This window comes from Anomaloglossus baeobatrachus, chromosome 2 (genome assembly GCF_048569485.1).
Source record: "Anomaloglossus baeobatrachus isolate aAnoBae1 chromosome 2, aAnoBae1.hap1, whole genome shotgun sequence".
Taxonomy (NCBI): Eukaryota; Metazoa; Chordata; class Amphibia; order Anura; family Aromobatidae; genus Anomaloglossus; species Anomaloglossus baeobatrachus.
In genome coordinates, this window is record NC_134354.1 from 763,821,955 (window position 1) to 763,841,501 (window position 19,547).

The 19,547-nt window shown below is 43.6% G+C and overlaps 2 protein-coding genes across 2 annotated transcripts in view; both read left to right on the plus strand.

Annotated features, from left to right (window-relative positions):
- CAPN5 (calpain 5) overlaps positions 1–19,547 on the plus strand; it is a 100,041-nt gene that overhangs the window by 61,600 nt on the left and 18,894 nt on the right. The window contains exon 3 of the mRNA XM_075333971.1: positions 7,864–7,995. Within this exon, the coding sequence (XP_075190086.1) occupies positions 7,864–7,995 (132 nt within the window). The remainder of the gene's footprint in view (positions 1–7,863; positions 7,996–19,547) is intronic.
- OMP (olfactory marker protein) lies at positions 14,974–15,450 on the plus strand. The gene has a single exon (XM_075334692.1). It carries the CDS (start codon positions 14,974–14,976, stop codon positions 15,448–15,450), a length of 477 nt encoding a protein of 158 aa, XP_075190807.1.

Consider the following 19,547-nt stretch of genomic DNA (forward strand, 5'->3'; position numbering starts at 1 on the left):
CATCACACCTCCTCCTCCATGCTTCATGGTGGGAACCAGGCATGTAGAGTCCATCCATTCACCTTTTCTGCGTCACACAAAGTCACGATCCAAAGATCTCAAATTTGGACTCATCAGATCAAAACACAGATTTCCACTGGTCTAATGTCCATTCCTTGTGTTCTTTAGCCCAAACAAGTCTCTTCTGCTTGTTGCCTGTCCTTAGCAGTGGTTTCCTAGCAGCTATTTTACAATGAAGGCCTGCTGCACAAAGTCTCCTCTTAACCGTGGTTCTAGAGATGTGTCTGCTGCTAGAACTGTGTGTGGCATTGACCTGGTCTCTAATCTGAGCTGCTGTTAACCTGCGATTTCTGAGGCTGATGACTCGGATAAACTTATCCTCCGCAGCAGAGGTTACTATTGGTTTTCCTTTCCTGGGGCGGTCCTCATGTGAGCCAGTTTCTTTGTAGCGTTTGATAGTTTTTGCCACTGCACTTGGGGACACTTTCAAAGTTTTCCCAATTTTTCAGACTGACTGACCTTCATTTCTTAAAGTAATGATGGCCACTCGTTTTTCTTTACTTGGCTTCTTTTTTTCTTGCCATAATACAATTTCTAACAGTCTATTCAGTAGGACTATCCGCTGTGTATCCACCAGACGTCTGCACAACACAACTGATGGTTCCAACCCCATTTATAAGGCAAGAAATCCCACTTATTAAAGCTGACAAGGCTTTAGTAAAAAAAACTATACAAGTTTTGTATTGCCGTAATCGTTCTGACCTGGGGAACCATGTCGTAAATGTGAAAATAAAAAAAATTGTAAATATGCAACGGTACGGGGTTAAACAAGAGGAAAGGAAGGCAAAATTGGACTATATATATTGGTTATCTATTACCATGGAGACACATTGTTTGTATATAGGTGCTGCAAACATGAAATGGTTGGATATATTTTATTATGACCGCTTGCAAAATTGCTTTTTATTTTATTTGCATTGAAGCAATTAAAAAATAAATTCTGGATGTAACCTTTTTAAACTTTTTTTTTTTTTTTTTTTTTTTTTATGGTACCCCTTTCAACCTATAAACTATTTTTGTAGTTTTTGTGACGTTCCTGTCCATATTACATGAAGCAGTGAGTCACAGGGCTGTGCCGAGAGCTCACGCCTCACATAATGAAGTCCATGGATGTGAACCCAGGATACAGCAGTCGTGACTGCACACCCTTATTTTTCATTGACCTACAGGCTATGTAATATACAAGGCTGCACGGAAATGGAAGAGAATTAATGAGCCTTATTCATGCCTTTTTTTTTTTTTATTTTATTTTTTTTTTTTTTGCCTTTTAATATTTGGTGTGTGTGTGTGTGTGTGTGTGTGTGGTTTCAAATGATTTAAAATGGGGTATGTGGTTCAGAAATTTTGCACAAAATAAAAAATTTCTCCCTTTCTGTTTTTATTAGCAATGGACAAACCCAAGTGCTCGGACCCCGAAGTCGAAAGTCTGAAGCAAGTCAGTGTTACTGTTCGGGTGCCCAGATAAAAAAAAGGGGGGGGGGGCAAAATGGGGATTAAAGCAGGACAGTTATACTTACCAAGTTTTCATGCGGCTATTACATGTAATGAATATTCACTGCTTTCCCCCCGCCCACCCTCTGATTGGTTGCAGTCATAAATAATTGGTAAAAATGGCTGTGTGTGTGTGTGTGTGTGTGTGTGTGTGTGTGTGTGTGTGTGTGTGTGTGTGTTTTTTGTTTTTCTTAATACAGGATTGTTATTTCTTTTAACTTACAGGGTTAGTAATGGGGGAGAGGGGAGAGTCTCCTAAACCCCTCCCCATTACTAACCTCAGGATTGACGACAGATGTGATTTTATTTATTTTTTATCTTTTTTTTTTTTTCAATTCACAGCTGTTATTAACCCCATATTACCAGATTGCCACCACAGCAGGGGAACCTGTTAAGCGCCAGAATTTGCACATCTAATGGATGCAACAATTCTAGGGTAACTGTGGGCTGCTGTTTTTAGGCTGTGGAGGGTGCAATAACTATTGGCCTCCCCTGCTTGAGAATACCAGCTCCCAGCTGTCCGCTATATCTTGGCTGGGTATTCAAATAATTAAAGCCACATGGAGTCCCTCCTATTTTGATACACAGCCAAGATGACGCACACAGCTGAGGGCTGCAACCTCCATCTGTCTGTTTTATCTGCGCTGGGTATCAAAATATGGTGGATACTACCCTATTTTTCCCAATTTATTTTTTTAATTTTTACTGTCCACCCTGGGACTCAGACAGCTATTTTGAGGGCAACTAATAACAGACACCGGCAGTCTGACTGCAACCAATCACAGACACTGTCACAGAGGGTGGGCAGGGAAGCAGTGAATATTCATGAGAGTTAATGAGCGGACCTAGAAGCAGTGTGACAGCCACGTGGAGACTCTAAGTATAACTGTCCCGCTTTAATCCCCATTTTGCTTCCTTTTGCAGCCCACTAGCCCTTACTAACACCATTTTATACCATTTAAGTTCGGGTCTCTTTTAGACTTGTATGCGGTTCGGGTCCCATTCCGGTCCCAAAACAGGCTAAAGTGCGGCCCAACTCAAACATCTGTTGGTTCGCTCATGTCTAGTTCTTATTCTTTTTTTTTTTTTTTTTTTTTTGAGACTTTAACTTAAAGTCACAAAATTTGAGCGAACACCAAAAACTAGACAAAACAAATGTGTTAATGAAGCAGGGCCCAATTTTTTTGTATTGGGTCACAAAAAGTCTCTATACAGCTGTGCTCTGACCCATTCACATGTTCCTTCCTCCCTCTCTCAGCATGCAGTTTCACACAAAGGGAGAGATACTGCAGCAGCATCCCCCTCCTCCCTCTTTATTTTGGATCTCATTCAGTAAATCTTTTTGAGCAATGTGAAGAAAATCTTCATGCTTTCTCGGAAAATACCTCTGAGGTGCTGGTGGTTGGCCAACCTACCCAAACAGTACCCCTTTAAACTTATAAAGCTAAGGCATATCACTGGGCTATAATACGCCCGTGTCACTCGGAGGACGCGCATTGTATACATTCCTTCCCGCCATTCTGTGGATTTCCTGTACAATTCATGATCTGTTTATGTTGATCCTTCTGCTGTGTCTGCTCTGCTGTGATTAATTGGGGGGTATTGAGAATACACAGACTGTCCTGGTCCTCGCATTCACACTTAAGAGGAACAGACCCATGATATTATCAGAGAATGTAATTAATGATAAAGACATTATCAACAATCCCTTCTGTCATCTCCATGGGTTTATATTGGTGTCTGCACAAAATTAAAAAAAAAATTAAATAAAAAAACAAAACATATCACCAAGTGAACTGGAAAATTGTCCCTGCACTTCATACATTTGTTCTTATAGCTGATGAGGATGTTGGGATGCCTCGGAGGAGAGGTCATTATACATGCTGTGTGCACATCCAGTTTTGAAAAATAATGGGGTGATGGCTATGCTGTAAATCCTGGGGAGAAAAGGGGCTGATGGTGACTAAAGAGGGGAAGATAGAAGAGCTGCTGTGACTATAAGGGGGAAGTTCTGTGGCTGCAGTGACTGGGTGACCCCTCCGAGCTCACTGGGATAGTGACATAAAGAAGAATTGTGGAATTAAATCTTTTATTTTAAATAAAATAACAAAAAAATCCCCCTCTTTCACCACTTTATTAACTTCCCCCAAACACACAGCTCCGGCGTAATCCACAGACGTCCCAGGACGCTTGCATCCAGCCGCGTCTGACACATACTCAATGAAGACTCGTTCAGTGAGCGATGCTGCAGGGGTAACTACAGGTCATTTCTCAGGGTCGGTAATGTGAACATATTACCGGTCTGCGAGAACTGCAGTGTGTCCTCACAGGGACTCTATTGATTATCGATTATCTTTCTATCTATCTATCCATCTTTCTATCTATCCAATATCTATCTATCGATTTATCTATTATCTATATTATTTATTGATGTTAAAACATTAAAGAAATGCAGGGACCAACCTGCAAAACCACACAAAACGCAGTAAAAAACGCATACATTTTTTCGGTGCGTTATTGGTGCGTTTTTTAACACCGGTGCGCTAATCCTTCACTCTCGAAATTTCTTGAGAAAAATCCTTTTTCTAGTGCGCACATAGCTTAATACCTATGTGCAAGACTATAACTACTATAATACTGCTCCTATGTACAACAATAACACTACTATAATACGGCCCCCTATGTACAAGAATATAACTACTATAATACTGCCCCTATGTACAACAATATCACTACTATAATACTGCCCCTATGTACAAGAATATAACTACTATAATACTGCCCCTATGTACAACAATATCACTACTATAATACTGCTCCTATGTACAACAATATCACTACTATAATACTGCTCCTATGTACAACAATATCACTACTATAATACGGCCCCCTATGTACAAGAATATAACTACTATAATACTGCCCCTATGTACAACAATATCACTACTATAATACTGCCCCTATGTACAAGAATATAACTACTATAATACTGCCCCTATGTACAACAATATCACTACTATAATACTGCTCCTATGTACAACAATATCACTACTATAATACTGCTCCTATGTACAACAATATCACTACTATAATACGGCCCCCTATGTACAAGAATATAACTACTATAATACTGCCCCTATGTACAACAATATCACTACTATAATACTGCCTCCTATGTACAAGAATATAACTACTATAATACTGCCCCTATATACAAGAATATAACTACTATAATACTGCCCCTATGTACAAGAATATAACTACTATAATACTGCTCATATGTACAAGAATATCACTACTATAATACGGCCCCCTATGTACAAGAATATAATTACTATAATACTGCCTCTGTGTACAAGAATATAACTACTATAATACTGCCCTTATGTACAAGAATATAACTACTATAATACTGCCCTTATGTACAAGAATATAACTACTATAATACTGCCCTTATGTACAAGAATATAACTACTATAATACTGCCCCCTATGTACAAGAATATAACTACTATAATACTGCCCTTATGTACAAGAATATAACTACTATAATACTGCTCCTATGTACAAGAATATAAATACTATAATACTGCCCCTATATACAAGAATATAACTACTATAATACTGCCCTTATGTACAAGAATATAACTACTATAATACTGCTCCTATGTACAAGAATATAACTACTATAATACTGCCCTTATGTACAAGAATATAACTACTATAATACTGCCCCTATATACAAGAATATAACTACTATAATACTGCTCCTATGTACAAGAATATAACTACTATAATAATGCCTTACATAGTCTAGTAGCATTTTTTTTTTTGTAGAAGTTGTATACAGTGTTATTTATCAATACACTAAGACCAATTTAGTACAGTGACGAGCTGCAGGGATGGAGTCTCTGGTTCTTTGGCACAAAGAGCATTGTCTGACTTGTTTACACTCTGTAAGATGAGTTCATAGTGAATTGTGTGAACGATGGTCATGAATGTAACTCACAAAGTTCTCTTTATTTCTTGATTAACATGGTCTCTACAGTGCACACTACAAATGTTGGTGATGACCTATTTCTGGGCTGTAGTACCCAGTTCCGGCCACTACACAGTGCATGGTGCTGTTGTCCTGACTTCATCCATTACAGTATTTACATCCAGTGATTGCCCAAGCTGCAACTAGCTGATCGAAGAGGGCGTCCGACCACCATTGATTTTAATGTTGATTGACCTCATCGATAGCCAAAGAGTTTGTCACAAAATCGAAGTTTAATCACCTATAAATTTAGTATGTGAAACAGTAATATTGATAAGATCAGTCCAAACTTCAGAAGTCTACACTTGCAAAGTATTGAATATCTGGAGATTGTAGCGCCATCTAGTGTTAAAATAATCCCAACTAAATATGCATATTGCTTGTCATTTAGTTCCCTCCCTGCACAAATAATTGTTTGGTTACACAGACTGCAGATTAACCATAGTAACTCAGGATCAGTACAGGAAAAGTAATGTATGTACACAGTGACTGCACCAGCAGAATAGGGAGTGCAGCTCTGTAGTATAATATAGGAGGTAACTCAGGATCAGTACAGGATCAGTAATGTAATGTATATACACAGTGGCTGCACCAGCAGAATAGGGAGTGCAGCTCTGGAGTATAATACAGGAGGTAACTCAGGATCAGTACAGGATCAGTAATGTATGTACACAGTGACTCCACCAGCAGAATAGTGAGTGCAGCTCTGTAGTATAATATAGGAGGTAACTCAGGATCAGTACAGGATCAGTAATGTAATGTATATACACAGTGGCTGCACCAGCAGAATAGGGAGTGCAGCTCTGTAGTATAATATAGGAGGTAACTCAGGATCAGTACAGGATCAGTAATGTAATGTATGTACACAGTGACTGCACCAGCAGAATAGGGAGTGCAGCTCTGTAGTATAATATAGGAGGTAACTCAGGATCAGTACAGGATCAGTAATGTAATGTATATACACAGTGGCTGCACCAGCAGAATAGGGAGTGCAGCTCTGGAGTATAATACAGGAGGTAACTCAGGATCAGTACAGGATCAGTAATGTATGTACACAGTGACTCCACCAGCAGAATAGTGAGTGCAGCTCTGTAGTATAATATAGGAGGTAACTCAGGATCAGTACAGGATCAGTAATGTAATGTATATACACAGTGGCTGCACCAGCAGAATAGGGAGTGCAGCTCTGTAGTATAATATAGGAGGTAACTCAGGATCAGTACAGGATCAGTAATGTAATGTATATACACAGTGACTGCACCAGCAGAATAGTGAGTGCAGCTCTGGAGGATAATACAGGAAGTAATTCAGGATCATTACAGGATCAGTAATGTAATGTATGTGCACAGTGACTGCACCAGCAGAATAGTGAGTGCAGCTCTGGAGGATAATACAGGAAGTAATTCAGGATCATTACAGGATCAGTAATGTAATGTATGTGCACAGTGACTGCACCAGCAGAATAGTTAGTGCAGCTCTGGAGTATAATACAGGATGTAACTCAGGATCAGTAATGTATATACAGTGACTTTACCAGCAGAATAGTGAGTGCAGCTCTGGAGTATAAGGCTATGTGCGCACTAGAGCTTTTTACCCGCGGATTTGCCGCGGAAATTTCTTGAGAAATGTCTGCAATCTTTGTGCAGACATTTCCCAGCAATTTCTATGAAAAAAAAAAAAAAAAGCTGTGCGGATTTTTCTCAAGAAATTTCCGCAAGAAGAATTTCTCGAGAAACTTTCTTGAGAAAATGAACATGTCCATTATTTCCGCAGGTACCCTGCGGATTTCTGCAGTACAGCCTGCAAAAATCCGCAGGGAACCACCCGCGGGAAAATCGCGGCTATTCCGCGGCAAATCCGCGGCAAATCCGCATGCGGATTTGGTGCGGATTTTTTCCGGAGGTCCGGAAATCCTTTCACTCCCAGAAGTTTCTCAAGAAATTTTCTTGAGAAACTTCACATCTCTAGTGCGCACATAGCCTAATACAGGATATAAGTCAGGATCAGTACATATAATCTAGTAATGCGTGTTGATGCATCACGCTTGCATATTGATTTTACTGGAAATGGACCTAATATTCATGTTAATGAGCTTGTCAGTAGTTTGCTTGTTATGCCTGATCTCTGAAGTGTTAAAGGTCCCTTCATGTCACTGATTAGTATTCATAGCGTTCAGATTGTCAGTAGGAGCAATCTCTGAGCAGTGACCAAGGGCTCAGATCTGCATAGTGACAGTGCGGTGTCTCCCAGCAATGACTGTCTTCTCTTTTGCAGGAGTTCTGCTCCGACCCTCATCTGTTTGTGGACGGCATCAGCGCACATGACTTGCACCAGGGGCAGGTGGGAAACTGTTGGTTTGTGGCCGCCTGTTCCTCCCTCGCCTCCCGGGAGCCCCTGTGGCAGAAGGTAAGGAGTGTAATGCTTCATATACTATGTTTATTAGCAGTATCCCAGCTCTGCTGCATCCATCGCTCTGTACCGGATTGTCACAGTGACTAGTAGATGATGCCGGCGTGCGCTCGCTGCGGTTATTGAATACATGTGGTTGCAGAGCGGAGTCTCACCTCTTCCGGATGATATATTTATGTATAAGCTGCAGGTTCTGGTCCCCGGATGCTCACGCTTATGGGTCACACGTGTCCCCTGGGAGCTCATTACACTGGTTTTCCTGCCCAGTTACCTGGAGGCGCTGCGGGGCCCCCCGGAGACCGCTGTTTACTGTTTACTCCAAATTGTGACTTTGTGACTGCGACTTCATCCAAAATCCATATGGAAAACCCACAGCTTCTGTTTCCATTCGGTAAATGTGCACGATCCACAAACGTGGAGCAGAGGCGTTTAACGGGGGGAACTGGCAGCCATCGAATTGTACTGGTGGGCAACTGGGACCGAATAGTCCTAAAGACCCCTTTCTCTGCAGGGTCCAACACAGAACTGTGCTTTACACGACAGCCTATAATGTGTAATGCTTAACTTGTCCTGTGGAGGCGCCGTAGGCTAACTAAACACCGGGGGGGCAGGTTCTTTGTAGAATACATCCAATTACTGGGGGGGGGGGGGGCGGCTTACACTCCGTCAGCTGCCATGTAATACATCTTCCCCGCAGCAGATTTGGGACTTTGCCCAGCTCTTAACAGCTGATCTTGCATTTTCTTTTTGCATCCTAGTATCCATTTCTTCTCCTTAAATTGCTGTGATTTGCATCAGTCCTACTGACACAGTTTACATACAAGACTGTGCAAAAGTTTTAGTCAGGTATAGAATGAAAGAGAAATCTAAATCCCATCGATTTTTGGCAACTGCCCTTTATCTTCATCACTTCTAGTTGCTCTTACACAGTTTTTGAAGGAACTCTGGTAAGGAGATTGTTCCAAACATCTTGGAGAATTAACCTCAGATCTTGTGAATATTCTACAGCTCTTTCTGTCTTCATGTGATCCCGGGCAGACCGGATGGCGAGATCATGGCTCTGTCTCATTATCACTAGGATCCTTTTTCTTCTTTATACTAGAGGTCGTTCTTAATGATATTAAAAAAACATCACTATATAGAGATAAGGGCTGCACACCAGTGACTATGTAAGGGGAATACATGTAATAGCAGAAACTGCTGTGTGAATACTGACATGAAAAATCCAATAGCTATATGTAAGAATGAAAATGTGAAAAATGGAACCTGCATTACTGCCATGAACATATGAATAAGGCTAAGTTCACATTTCCGCTAAAATGTATCAGTCGAAATCCGCCGCTATGGTAAACAACGGAATCCGTTTAGCGGATTCCGTTGTGTCCCATAGACTTGCATTAGTGGCGGATTGCGACTGATGACCCTGCATTGCGTCCGCTGCATCGCGGTCCGTCGTTTTTTGACTGACCGCCGGGCGGGGAGCAACGCAGAATGTAACGTTGTTCGGGCCGTCGAAAACAACGCACCACGCAGGAATCCGTCGCCATCCGTCACACTTGCAATGTATGTCTATGGTGCTGGATTCCGTCGTAATCCGTTTTACGACTGAATCCAGCGCTGGATTCCGCATTGCTCTACTGAGCATGCCCAGCATGTTTGGCACGCCCACTGGGATGTCCCAAACACAAACGGATCATGACTGATCCGTCAAAAAACGGACGCACAGCGGATGTAATGGACGCAACTCATCCGTTTTTTTTTTTCACAGGATTCCTGTGAAAGGAATCCTGTGAAAAACACATCAGTTGCATCAGTTGACATCTAAAAAACAACTGATCCGTTGCTGACGGACCTGACGGATTGAAAACAACGGAAGTGTGAACTTAGCTAAATTTCTCTTTAGGCCATCGAATTGATCAATACAACAGAGCCCCAACACTACGCCAAAGTGTTTCTCTACGTTGGGGTCCCTAGCTTGTGTGTGTCCTCTCATGCAGTTAAAAAACTTACCGTGTATGGGAAGCTGAGACCCAGGCTATTTATGCGTATGATATGGATTGGCAATAGGTGTGGTTGGGGAGGGTTCACAAACGAAAAACTACTAACAAATAAGGAATAACGTTTGGAACTCCATTCTAAGTCTGAACTGGGTGCAAAAACCTAAAAAATGTATACTATATGGAGACAAGGTATGCACACCAGTGACTATGTAAGGGGAATATATGAAAAGCAGAAACTGCTGTGTGAATACTGACATGAAAAATCCAATAGCTATATTTAAGAATGAAAATGTGAAAATGGCGTAGTGTTGGGGCTCTGTTGCATTGATCAATTCAGTAGCTAAATTTCTCTTTGTTCATATGTTCATGGCAGTAATGCAGGTTCCATTTTTCACATTTCATTCTTACATAGAAGAGCTATTGGATTTTTCATGTCAGTATTCACACAGCAGTTTCTGCTATTCCATGTATTCCCCTTACATAGTCACTGGTGTGCATACCTGATCTCCCCATAGTGATGTTTTTTTAGGTTTTTGCACCCAGTTCGGACTTAGAATGGAGTTCCAGACGTTATTCCTTATTTGTTAGTAGTTTTTCGTTTGTGAACCCTCCCCACACACACCTATTGCCAATCCACATCGTATATATAGCCTGGGTCTCATCTTCCCATACACGGTAGGTTTTTTAACTGCATGAGAGGACACACACAAGCTAGGGACCCCAACGTAGAGAAATACTTTGGCGTAGTGTTGGGGCTCTATTGCATTGATCCATTCAATAGCTAAATTTCTCTTTATTCATATGTTCATGGCAGTAATGCAGGGTCCATTTTTCATATTTTTATTCTTACATATAGATATTGGATTTTTCATGTCAGTATTCACACAGCAGTTTCTGCCATTACATGTATTCCCCTTACATAGTCACTGGTGTGCATACCTTCTCTCCATATAGTTCTTAATGATATTGTCACGATGTGACTGTAGAATAGTGAGGGACAGGCGGCTCATATACTGTCCATCACACTGGGAGGCCCTAGACCAGTGTTTCGCAAACTCCAGTCCTCATGGACCCCAACAGATCATGTTTTCAGGATTTCCTTAGCATTGAACAGGTGATGGAAACATTATTAAGGCATCACCTGTGCAATACTAGGAAAATCCTGAAAACATGACCTGTTGAGGGCTGTGAGGACTGGAGTTTGGGAACCACTGCCCTAGACTATCCCTAACCTCTGGATTACCCCCAATGGTGGAGATGCCGGAATCCCATGCCTTACTACTTTCCTGACCAGAAATTAAACTGTTTCGCCCTCTACCACCAGGGAAGGAGGGGGCAGAAGTGTGTGATGGCAAGACAGGAAAAAAAAAAGAAAACTTACTGAAAACTTACAGGAACAAACAAACTAACTAGAACATCAAAAAAAGTAGGGTAATGCCACAACTACTCATAACGATAATGTGGCGCCCCTGAGGCTGCCGTCGCCACAGAGGTACTGTACCTCAGCCAGAGGTGTAGTGGCCCATCCTGGGTAAGAAAAAGGCAATCTACCGGTTCACGCACCAAAAACCCGCAGACACCCAATTGTTAGCTCACATATCAGATCAGGGCCGGGGCAGGTCCCATTTAATGCTTAGCGACCAGTAATCTGGTTATGGCACTTGAGCCCCGTGCACTGGCTCTGAAACCGGCCTGGGGGTGCAGCTTGGTGGGTGACCTGTCTGAGGTAAAATGGGCAGAGCTAAGTTTGAAAGTTGACCGTTGACACAGTCAGTCAGGAGCGGGGAGGAGACCAACTAGGGGTCCGGACCCTAGGGGTCCTCCTCAACCCTGGTGACGTTGAAGAGAGAATCCTAGAGAATTAGGGGAGGGGTGTCAGACTCACCTATAGTTTTGTTCCACAAGCAACAGCTCCCAGTGGAGGGATTTGGTCGCAAACTGGGTCCCAGTCCCTAGGCTAGAAAAGGACTTCAGGACTTTCTAGTAACACAGTAGGCCAGGGTGGCTGTACGCACCTTTGGGCCACAAGAAGCACACAAATCTGCTGGAAGGGGGCCCACAGAGGATCAGGGAGCCAAAAAGTCAGAATTCCCTTTGAGGGTCCTCAGCCCCTGGCTCATGGCACTGTGTGTGAAGGCGCAGGACCAGCGGGGGAGAGTCCGCGCAGAGAGATGGCCAGGAAAGGCAAACAAAGGGTGTACCGGTACTGGCCTCGGACTTACTCGGGATCGGTGTTTGCCAATCACTGGGGAGCCCAGCATACTGTGGATGGACTAACATGGCTGTCAAGCTTGAACCAGTACAGTGAGTAAAAGACTGTTGTTGCAAAGCCCTGGTGTTGTCTCCATTCCTCCTGCGTCACAACCTGCCCTCATAGACTTTTCATATTATTTACGGTTATCTCAGGCCTCACTCCACCTGTGGGGAGTAACAACACCTCAGCTGCGCCCTCATCACCTGCCCCGGGAAACCTACAGCACAGCGGCGGCCACATAGCCGCAAACCCACAGGTGGCGTCACAAACTTTATTCCACTGTAATATAATCATCATCCACCTTTTATTTATAAGACACTGCCAGGGTCACGGAGCTGGACCCCACCACCGCTGACATCCCCAGACTAGTCCGGCCCGGTTCCCGGGTCCTGGACTAGGGCGTGTCAATAATACACCACAACCACCAGTAAGTCTGGATTAAAACTTCTCACCAAACCAGTATAGAGAAGCTGTAGCTGGCATCTAAGGAAGTAACCAGCCAGCATATATAGGAAGGGAGAAAATGTGACTGGCTCCCCCACAGCATGTGATCAAAGGAGACTAACAAGCAGCACAGCAAAGATTAACACTTGCTACCCTGCCTATGCTCTACAAGTCTGTGGGTTGACTCCCTAGTCTGACTGCACTTATAAGACATCAGAGAAGTTAGCGCGAGAATCTGTAGTCTCCACGTATCTTGACGCCGCCATGACAGGCCACAGTGTTTGTAAAAACTTAGACATTGGCTGGATGTTTGGGGTCGTTGTCTGGCTGTAGAATAACTTTGGAACCAATCAGAAGCCTTCCTGATTGTATGACATGATGGATAAGTATCGGTGTGGATTTAATTACTTTTCTTTTTGCCTGGGTGGAAGGGAGCTTAAATAGGCCTTGGCAGTCTTCTGTAGAAATACAGTATTTGTGTAGGGTCTATAGGAGCACAGAAGGATTTTTTGTTTTTTTTTAGTTGGTGAAGGTTGGTGCAGTGACTCTTGACAAAATCATGTGTGCCATCTCAAAAATGCTAGTTCATTTGTGGTCCTGTCGTAGGGCTGCTTAGTAATCGTGAGTACTCCATTCTCCAACCGCAAGACCACAGCCAGCAGGAGTATGCATGGAGCAACGATTGAGCATGCACCTCCGGTCATAGTGTATGGATTTGATGGTAGAGCCCTCTAGTGCCCATTTCTGATTTAAAACATCCCTTTTTAAAGGAGCGCTTTTTTTTTTCCTCACGGAGCACTCCCTCTGCAGATTGTCTAAATAGGAGAAAAATGTCAAGAGTTTCATATTTTAGACTCCATTTGCTTCATAACTTATAATAGGCAAGGATGCTCGGGGTTACTCGCAGTGCTCGGCCAAATATCGGAGGTGCTCCGGTTATGATGTTCATGAAAAATCGAACACTGACCACTGAATGGTGGCAGCCGGCACCCCAGTGGAAGCCACTTGCAGTCTCTGGTTCTCAATGGGGTTAAAAACTTTATTTGGTTGTAGTGTTCAAAAAAAAAACAAAACACACTCCCCTTACCTCTTTCCCTCCCTCCCTCGGAAATGCTCTGTTTATTACTAGTTGTATGTGAGTGGAGAGCTGGATTGCTCGTCCATTGACTTCTGTTATGTTCGTTAATCGAGTTAAGCCCATCCGATCATCTGATCTGACCTCCTCAACTCGAGCAATGAGTATTCGAGCATCTCGGTAATCATTCATCATTTCGAGCACTGAGCATTGTACTGCTTGCCCATCACTACTCATAACGCAAAGAGCTCAGGAGGGAGCAGACGATGATGCGAACCCTTCCTAGTGATGAATGGGGTTTGTTCCATTTCAAAACACTTTGACAAGGAAGGCCTCAAGATCGGGGGATCCAGCTTCTGAGGGACAGAATTGCAACTTCTAAATTCAAGAAACTATACTTAGAACTTCAAAAAGTTGACCGACTCTTGAGGACCTTTTGCCAAGTGGAAGACCCTTATGTCTTATCTGCTCTAATGGACTGATGAGATCAGCCCATGAATAATTCTCCTAAGATATCTTGAGCCTAGATTCTCGGACAGTAATGCAAGATAATACTCTTGACTCTGATGGATTTTGGTTTTGTCCATTTTGAAAACCCCTTTACACCTGAGTCCCAAAAACTAAAGTAAATTGTAAACTCATGAAACCTCTTTTGAATTTCAAAAAGTTGGGTCTTTTTCGGAGTGGAAGACCCTCATGTCTCTGTACCCTAATGGGTAGATGGTACCACCCTTTGACTAATTTTCATGAAACATTCTTCTTAATATTCTGAACGTAAAAATCGTTGTATAATTATCTTGAGATGAGAATAAAATGTTGGTTGTCTTCTTTAAGACATTCGAAACTCAACACTATTTCCTTGTCATGGAGACTTCTATAGTTTATACAGTATAGGCATCCTATTTACAGAATCATCACTGTTTCCTTTTCTCTTAGCATCATGTTTCTAAGGTAACATTCACGTAAAATGACTCCCCATAGATTTATTTACCTAAGCTATTACGTGGTGTTAGAGCCGCAAATTAGGCAAGAGAGCATCCTCAGGAATCCTCCAAGGGCTTGTTGCCAGAATGAACTGGGGTTGCTTAGCACTGGTGAGTTGGAAGAAGGTGAGGAGAAACCTCTATCCAGTTCAGTTTTATGTTGCCTGTCGGTACAGCAGGACCTGTCAAAAAGTTTCATCCCTTAGAAGCCCGAAGACCATGTCAACAGAGGCATCGGAGATTGAGCTTGTCCTCACCGAAGATTCCCAACTCACCAAATGTATGCGTATACGAGTCCTTAGCCTCCAGCAGAAGAACGCCAGACCCCAAGATGGTGAAAAGTTACTCAAACCCAATGAGTACATCTATCGGCTGGACTTCAGCCAACAGAAGTTGAAGTTTCTCTGGTGGAAAGTCCACCTCAAGAAGCCGGGGAAGGTCATAATCACCGGAACATCTCAACATTGGACTCCAGATCTCACCAACCTCATGACCAGACAGCTTCTGGATCCTTCATCGATCTTCTGGAAAAACACCGATGATGACGAGATTCAGTGCAACGAAGCTGACGCCCAAGAGTTCGGGGAGAGGTTGTGCGAGCTCGCCAAAATTCGGAAGGTTATGTTCTTTGTCATTACTTTTACCGATGGAGCTGAACCGGGGAACGTCGCATGTTCAGTCGGATTCAAGGCGTGAAAAGATTCTCCAGTTCGGAGGAGCCACTTACATTGATAAATTTAAGAAGCCTAATTTTTTTTTTTGTTTGTTTGTTTTTTTGTCTTCAGCAATATTGAATTTCTTACCCATTTATGCATAGTTTTACGTGTAGCCATCTACGTGTCCGTAAAGGTTTCGTACTTTCAACTGTTTTTGTCCTTTTATTTTTGTTTTATAAAATTAGATCTCGGTGATTTTCTTGTGCGTCATGTGAATGTTGTGTTTACATATTGCTTTCTAAGGGGATGAATACTTTCGCAACTTATCTTGTTTTCCTTTTTATTGATACTGTGCATCTATATAAAAATGAGGCAGCTTTACACAAGGTGTAATTGATGTTCTTACACATATCTGTGGCTTCAGGCTTCATGGTTAGACTACAAGCCATGTGAAGTCTGGACCCCCCCCCCCATCTTTCCTGAGTTGCATTTCTTTGCACTTTAGGTCTTTTTTATGTTTTATTAGCACTGATTGCAGATATTAGCTGCATATTCCGACGTAAAGTTTGTTTGAAGGAACCATGGGAATGGTTTGATCTGCATGTAACCTGTACACCTTAAACGGAAGGGGCTTTTTAACTTGCACCCATTGCCAAGTTGCCTCATTTTCATTAATATGCACCCAATAAAAAAATGCAAAAGTGTGAATACCCTTTATAATTAACTTATAAAACCTCATAGTGCTCTAAAACACAAGGTTTTTTTTATTTTTATTGCAGTATCTTCTTGATTATTTATTTTTTTTTTATTTTTTTTATTTTATGGCATAGATGGTAAACTATTCAGCAGTGCAATGCTTTCTGCAAGTGACCTTGAAATAATGAGATGGAAGATTCAGGGAAATTGTCATTTCAGATCTACTTTATGATCAATTGCAAAGGAAAAAATAAATGTACAACTTTTTACTTTTGACCACAATTTGGCAGAATAGTGTCATATTCCGATGTGTATGTCTTCCTCTTCCCAATGGGATTTAAAGCCTTCACTCTTCTGCAGAACTTTCCAATAAAACATTGCTTGATCTTGGCAAAAATGAATTGACTTTAGAATTTTATGCCTGTTTCTTCCAGTATGTTTGTTTATTTTTTTTTTTCAATTTTCTTTTTATTTACTTTTTTTTTTTTTTTTTCTTTTCTAGTTTTTGGGGTGTTTACACCTATTCAAACCTACTTCTGTATATTGTAATTATCACAAAAATGTCCTCCTGCAGTGTATTTGTTTCATGGGAAATAAATTTTTGTTTTTATACCTGTTTGTTTTTTATTTTGTGATTTGATTTTTTAAAATATAGCAAATGGTTTTAGTCTAGAATAAATCTTCAGAAAACTAATGCATAATAATAAACTTGGTGGGGTTCAGTTGCAGTACCAGGTACAGCCTGGTGCCGGGAGTGGCGCTGTTTTAACAGCGGACGTTCATGTTCCAGACATCTCACTGTGAGCCATAATGGAGATGTGCCTTCTTAAAGAAGCTGTAGGTGATTGGAGCTGTGGATACATAGTCACCGTATAATACTACATGGAAATTATTGCTTTGGCTGAGAAAGAGCTGTTAAGTAGTGGGGGAGGGATCTGTGGTGACCAATTGATCACTCGGTCCACTCTAATATATAAGAATGAGGGTGGTCCGGTTGAACTTTGATATTTGGCTGGCACACTGCTTACATAGAAAGAGCCTTGTCTTTTTGCAGGAGTGGGGAAGAGCCCCTGCCCGCGACGCTCAGTTGGCTGGAGCGCCGCTCAGTTGGCTGGAGCGCCGCTCAGTTGGCTGGAGCGCCGCTCAGTTGGCTGGAGCGCCGCTCAGTTGGCTGGAGCGCCGCTCAGTTGGCTGGAGCGCCGCTCAGTTGGCTGGAGCGCCGCTCAGTTGGCTGGAGCGCCGCTCAGTTGGCTGGAGCGCCGCTCAGTTGGCTGGAGCGCCGCTCAGTTGGCTGGAGCGCCGCTCAGTTGGCTGGAGCGCCGCTCAGTTGGCTGGAGCGCCGCTCAGTTGGCTGGAGCGCCGCTCAGTTGGCTGGAGCGCCGCTCAGTTGGCTGGAGCGCCGCTCAGTTGGCTGGAGCGCCGCTCAGTTGGCTGGAGCGCCGCTCAGTTGGCTGGAGCGCCGCTCAGTTGGCTGGAGCGCCGCTCAGTTGGCTGGAGCGCCTGCCCTCGCCGCTCAGTTCCCTGGAGCGCCTGCCCGCGCCGCTCAGTTCCCTGGAGCGCCTGCCCGCGCCGCTCAGTTCCCTGGAGCGCCTGCCCGCGCCGCTCAGTTCCCTGGAGCGCCTGCCCGCGCCGCTCAGTTCCCTGGAGCGCCTGCCCGCGCCGCTCAGTTGGCTGAAGATAAAATATTTTCACTATTTTATCCTTTAAATCCATATTCCAACTGCAAGAATTGATCATTTTCCCCGTGGATGTGACAAATGCTAAATCTGTGCCCGTTGGTTCACAGAACGTCAGACCCTGGTGCCAATTCCCATTATCTGAAAAACCATTGCTAGAAGTTTAAATGGAGCTCTAGTCGTGCGTTCACCCCGGAATGATCGCACTCACTGGGGGGGGCACTCACTTATAGCCATTGTGATATTAGTAGCTCCTCTTTTTGCTGCGTTTTCATGAGCTGCCAGGCTTATTCCTGCCATCACACCGTCCCCTGCCACCTCCGCTATAGAGGAATAGATGGCGTCTGGTTCATAGACCGAGCCCTACCATAATAAATAAAACATCTACTTCCTCGCCGGCAGCCATTTATCACCTCGCAGTGAATGCTTACTGCTGCAATTATTCTTTGTTTTGTTATTTTCTTTTCTTTTTGGCTTCTACACAATGTTAGATGTCAGTCATCCCCCCCGCTCCATATAAAATTCAGATTTTCTGCTAATCTCAGCAGAAATCGGCGCAACCCTCATCTGTAACAGTTATTATTCCTGACCATAGGGAAAGGGCAAAACTGCATTCACTGACAAATGGGTCATATCCAGCCTCAACAGGATCCGGATTATCAGATATTCTGGATTGTTGAACGCTCGTAGAATTTCCTTTTTATATACTGATAAAATGCGCCGTGAGCGATGACCGACCGAGCAGACCCCCCCAGGAAGAGGCCTGGAAGAGGCCACAGCGAGAAACGGATCAACAAGACTTGTCTTTGAGTTGGAATGGGCTGGGGCTTTTGGCTTCTAAAAATGGGGGGGGGGGGGCGCGCTGGGGCTTTTGGCTTCTAAAAAGGGAAGGGGGGGCTTGGGGCTTTTGGCTTCTAAAAATGGGGCTTTGCACCAATTGCATTCTAAAGCAGTAAGATGTGTCTGCTGTTATATATGTAGCACCCCTGACTACATCAGGGTGCTACAGGGAACTGCATCCTGTACTCCAGGGTGCAGGGCCTGACCCCCATGGTTCCAGGTTCCCATCAACAGTGTCACTGACATCCGCACTACGAATCCCAACCACACCTCACACCAGGTTGGACAGACACACCAGTGGGTTGGTCAAGTTGGAGCACGGCCGCCCACCTAGGGGTCAAGCAAGGCTGGTGGGAGGGGAGGAAAGGGGTTCAGTGTTAGCCCTCAGAGAGTGAGGAGCTGGGGAGTTGGAGCTCCCAGGGAGGCGACAGGTTGGGTCGCAGACGGTGGTCTGGGAACCACAGGAGTCAGGGACCGGTATTAGGAACACTGGACAGGAGTGTAACAGACGCAGTCTAGGAGGACTGTTGGCACTAGAAAGCCCAGCCACCTTACCGGTACCTAGTACGGCAAGGTACAGGACCCTAGATCAGGGAAGAGCTTCAAGCGCCTTGGTAATTAGCCTGTGGAGGATAGTCTCTTTTATGAACTTTCCCCAAGAGCTCAGAGATTGGAGGCACCAACACAACGAGGGGGATAGGGTTCTCCAAAATACACAACCCACCGAAATCCCAAGTGACAGCCATCAAGAGCACAGCTGCCATACACACGGGCAGCGGGGCCCCGAAAGCTTCAAGCCGAGGGGTGACAACGGTCAATCAATTTGTGCATGGAGACACTGGTGGGAGCGGGACCTGGACGGGCTCCCCCCGTAGAGACTGTGGTGCCTAGAGACTTTGGTTTACCATCTGTGTGAGTGTCTTCT